Source organism: Borostomias antarcticus (assembly GCF_949987555.1).
Source record: "Borostomias antarcticus genome assembly, chromosome: 2".
NCBI lineage: Eukaryota > Metazoa > Chordata > Actinopteri > Stomiiformes > Stomiidae > Borostomias > Borostomias antarcticus.
Window position 1 is genome coordinate 39,276,223 of NC_140235.1, and position 5,000 is coordinate 39,281,222.

General features: G+C 43.3%; 1 protein-coding gene across 1 annotated transcript in view; it reads right to left on the reverse strand.

The window, feature by feature from the left end:
* LOC311323135 (synaptic vesicle glycoprotein 2C-like) overlaps window positions 1–5,000 on the reverse strand; it is a gene marked incomplete at both ends in the record, with an annotated part of 26,734 nt that overhangs the window by 9,994 nt on the left and 11,740 nt on the right. Inside the window, 2 exons of the mRNA XM_084455297.1 lie at window positions 1,335–1,423; window positions 1,718–1,828. Of these exons, the coding sequence (XP_084311423.1) occupies window positions 1,335–1,423; window positions 1,718–1,828 (200 nt within the window). The remainder of the gene's footprint in view (window positions 1–1,334; window positions 1,424–1,717; window positions 1,829–5,000) is intronic.

The following is a 5,000-nucleotide window of genomic DNA, read 5'->3' on the forward strand; positions in this document are numbered from 1 at the left end:
TGCGTTTCTCACATCTCCCGGGTAATGTGCACATTCCCCGACCTTGCGGGAGATGTGAGAAATTGGTTAGTATTTCTCACATCTCCCGTACGGTCGGAGATTGTGCACATTAACCGGGAAATGCTTACAATTCCCGACCTTGCGGTAAATCTAGGAAAGCGCAACCGTATGCAAAACTTCTGCGCAGCCGGGTGGTGGGAGAGGGCTTATGTGACGCCTCAAAGGGCGTGCACCATAAGAGGCACCCACGGTAGTTGGGCTAACGTTACTGGCACACACCTGTGAGAGATTTTTCGTCTTTTCGTCTGTCTTTCGGCTAGCTAACGTGTAGGGTTCCTTTGGAGGTTCCCACCTTCCTGTTGTTGCAATGTTCCTTTTGCGTTTGTTAACTTGATCACCAGTGTATCCTCCTAATACTACTTACACTGTGTGCAGCATAGGCTATATTAGGCTACTGTACAAGGTAGACCACAGACTGTTATTAACTGTAGGGGAGGACCGGGACGAATGAAACACTTTTTGGTTTGATCAGATTTACACAGAAATTAATAAAGATGGAGATTAACCTATTAGTTGTAAGTTTCGTTCTGTGGTGTAACAGTTCAATTCAAGACGGCCGAGAACAGAAGATGTGCATTGGTTCTCTTGTCCCTGCCGTGCGGGGCGAGTGAAACAGATGAGTGGGACGAGTGAAACAGTGAGATTGTTTTGCTTATTGTGTTGCGTAGCCTCGCGGCTTGTAGGCTAATTATCTTAACTTTCAACACATGTATAATTAGACCCAATTTAATGTTTCCATTAATGCAATTGATGCTATGTATTCGAAAACCATGGGCAAAATGTCAAGCGCCTCTCGTTCTAAGCGCACGAGCCCTCTCCCACCACCCGGCTGCGCAGAGGTTTTGCATACGGTTGGACTTTGCTAGATTTACCGCAAGGTCGGGAATTGTAAGCATTTCCCGGTTAATGTGCACAATCCCCGACCTTGCGGGAGATGTGAGAAATACTAACCAATTTCTCACATCTCCCGCAAGGTCGGGGAATGTGCACATTACCCGGGAGATGTGAGAAACGCACATGTTTCTCCTACATTCCCCGCGAGGTCGGGGAATGTGCGCAATAACCGGGAAAAGCTCACATTCCCCGTTTTCTCACATTGACCGTAACATATATATATACAAATGAGAGGAGGGGGGAACTTCAGAGAGGGGAGGGGGCAGGGGGAGAGGGGGGAGAGGGCGGAGCTTCAGAGACGGGGGGAGCAAAAGGGAGGTAAAGAGACAGTAAGGGTAGAAGCAGAGGAAGGAGGAGAGAAGAGGGGAGAGTTGCCTCACCCAAAGGACAGCGTGAACCACACGATGGCCAGTTTGATGGTGTTGTCCTTCACCGGGTAGTCGAAGCATCTCATGAACGTGGCCCAGATCTGCAGAGAGAGGGAGGGGTTTAACACACGCACACACACACACACACACACACATACAACCTACCCCTCTTAACGTGGCCAAGATCTGCAGAGAGAGGGAGGGTTTTAACACACACACACACACACACACACACACACACACACACACACACACATACAACCTACCCCTCTTAATGTGGCCCAGATCTGCAGAGAGAGGGAGGGGTTTAACACACACACACACACACGCGCACACACACACACACACACACACACACAACCTACCCCTCTTAGTTCGGCTCTGATACAACCTACCCCTCTTAGTTCGGCTCTGATCCTGAAGAGGACCTTGGCGACCGGGTTGGCCGACTCGCTCTGCATCTCCACCAGTTCATCCAGCTGCTTGGGGACCTTTATCCTGTTCACCTGCAGGGGGCGACATTGAGCTGTCACTGACTGGTCATCATACATAATAATAATAATCCTACTGATTAAACCTGGATTAAACCTGAGGTTAAGACTTGGTGTTATCCTAGATTCAGATCTAAGCTTCAAGTCCCATATTAACAAGGTGATGAAAACCTAATTCTTCCACTTTAGAAACATAGCTAACGTACGGACATTTATAAATCAAACAGAGGCAGAAGAAAAATGTATTCATGCTTTTGTTTGAAGCTGACTTGATGTAATGCACTCTTCAGTGGCTTCCCCCCAAAAAACACGGAGAGAATTCAGCTCATTCAAAACTCAACTCTTAACCAGAAATAAGAGGAGAGAGCACATTAGTCCAGTCTTAGCTGCTCTGAATTGGCTTCCAGTAACATTAAGAGTTGATTTTAAGGTCCTCATCCTTGGGAGAGGACCGAGCTACATTGTTAACTCTATTATCAACTACGTGTCTTCAAGAACACTGTGATCTTCCACTACTGGTCTACTAGACGCTCCCAGCAACAGTCAGAAGAAGATCGGGAGTTCAGCCTTTGGCCATTATGGCCCAAAGCTATGGAACACAATACCTATAGATATCAGGGAAGCCAGCTCGCTAAATCGTTTTAAAAGAAAGCTAAAAGAATGTATCTCTATATTCTAGCTTTTAACTAGCTCCATTTGCACTTGCGTGCTACTGCACTTATTTATGTATAGTATATCTCTCCAGTATGCATTTTATTCATTTTTTTAATGTATTTTACTTGATTTCTTATATTTATATTTTATTGCGTTTTATCTTCCCTCTTATTTTTCCTGCTTTTTGTTTATTTTATATCTATTTTTATGTGAAGCACTCCATGCATGTACATTCTCTGTTGTAAAGCACTTTGAGCTTTGAATTTATTTGTATGAAAGGTGCTAAACAAATAAACTTATTATTATGATGATGATTATTACAGTATTATATTATTATTATTATTTTATTTATTTATTTATTATTAGGGGCCAGGCAGCGTAGCTGCCGGAACCCTATTGTATTTGCCTATATTATTAGGGGCCAAGCCCCGAAGGGGGCGAAGCCCTATTGTAATTGATGGTATTATTATTATTATTATTATTATTATTATTTATCTGCCATGGAAGTCTATGGCAGGCCCTATAACCGACTGGTCGCTTTTTACGAAAATCGGCAGAGTCATAGAGGCTTAGGCCCCGCAGCAGTGGAGCAAGTCTCACATCGATTGGCCAAAAGGGGGCGCTATAGCAGCCGACTGAAGTTGCGAACTTTGAACAGGCATATCTCAGGCCCCGTTTGACCTACAGACATGACAATTTGCACACATATGTCTATCCTCATGACGAACAAATTTGCCTCAAGGACCCATAACTTCCGGTTATATAGATTTTCCGCCATTTTGAATTTTTTGAAAAACGCTTAAAATCTATCTCCTCCTAGAGACTTTGACCAATCTGCATGACATCCGGTACACACAATCTATGGAACAATATCTAAAATTCCATCTTGGCAAAAGTTGAAAAAGTTAAAGATAACAGCAACTATGAGCCAATGAAATTTGCAGAGGGCGTGGCTTTTCACATAAAGGGGTATCATTTCTTAAGGGTTGTGCAGAACACCATGCCACTTTGTAGACATCTCTGCAGATATAACCTGAGGCGGCCACTGCATTATTGGCCCAATAAAACCAAATGGGGGCGCTAGAGAGCTCATTTTCATTTTAGGCCTAACCGCCATGCAGAGTTTTCCGAAAAACAGTACAGTGGTACCACGGTATGTCTAATGGTGACTGGAGAAAGAAGAGCCTGATTGGCCACATGGTGGTGCTATAACAAGCCAAAATACATAAAAGGGGCTAAAATGCAAACTTTGAACGGTCATATCTCATGCCCCGTTGGAGCTAGATTCTTGGATGCTTTGGAGGCATATATGTCTCATCAGGTTGAACAAATTTGCCTCAAAGAGCCATGACTTCAGATTATGTTAATTTGCAACAAATAAGCATTTTTGGAAAAACACTTGAAATCTATCTCTTCCTAGGAAGTTTTGTCAATCTACATAAAGCACAGTTTATAGAATCTAGCAATGAATATCTAAAGTTCCATCTTGGCATAATTTAGAAAACTTGATGAAAGTAGCCACTGTGAGCAATTGAATATTGCAGAGGGTGTGGCTTTTCACAAAAAGGCATATAACTTTGTCAGTGTGTGAGAGGCATTTAGTGTAAAATGTGACATAGGTAGAGAGGTAATAGTTGGAGAAGGGTGCAAATGAGATTAAACTAGGGAATGTTATGACAGGTTTGATGGGAAGGTTAGTTGTCCAAAGAGTAACGAGTGCAGTGGTGTGTATTGTATGTGGCATGGGTGACAAACTGGATGGTAGAGTGGTAAAGAGTATCAAGTTTGGATAGTGTACCTTTTGCAGTATATAGCTTCACACTTCAACCAGGGAGAGGGTTTTAGCCTTTAATCTAAACACTTCATCCTGGGAGAGGACAGTAGCCCACAGACTACATAGCCTACTTACACCAAGTGTAGGGGGGGCATTCTTCTGGAAACTGTGAGGTGTAGAGAAACAAAAGTTGTGAGTGTTCTTCATAGGTAGCTGAATTATCAAGAAATCCCCGCACTGAGACTTGATGGTAGAGGTGGGCCTTCCAGGCAGATGGAAGGCCTGGAGAACGATCATGTGGCATGTAGACATGCAGAGAAATAGGTCCTAAAACATATGTACCAATAAATGTAATGAGATTCTAAAAAGGACCTGACTCTCACTTGATGCTGTCAGATTAATTGAATGTGAATGAAGTTATATAATGATGATGATGATGATGATGATGATCATGGTGATGATACTTTTGCATGAATTTGACCTGATTCACCTGGTCAGGTGACATAGATGCTCACATGCATAGCTCCAATGTAGCTATGGCGTGTTTTCCTCGTCGGCTTTGATGCGTTTGTTGCGCTTGGCCCCGTTCATTGCTGCTTGCAGCTATATTTATTATTATTATTATTCTCCATCTTCCACTGAAGTCTAACTTCCCGTGGACAAAAAATCGCCAAAATTTGCACAAAGCTCCAGTCCTATACCCAAAGTCCTCAACCTGCATTGTAGGTCAATAAACCTGAAGGTGGCGCTACAGCAACA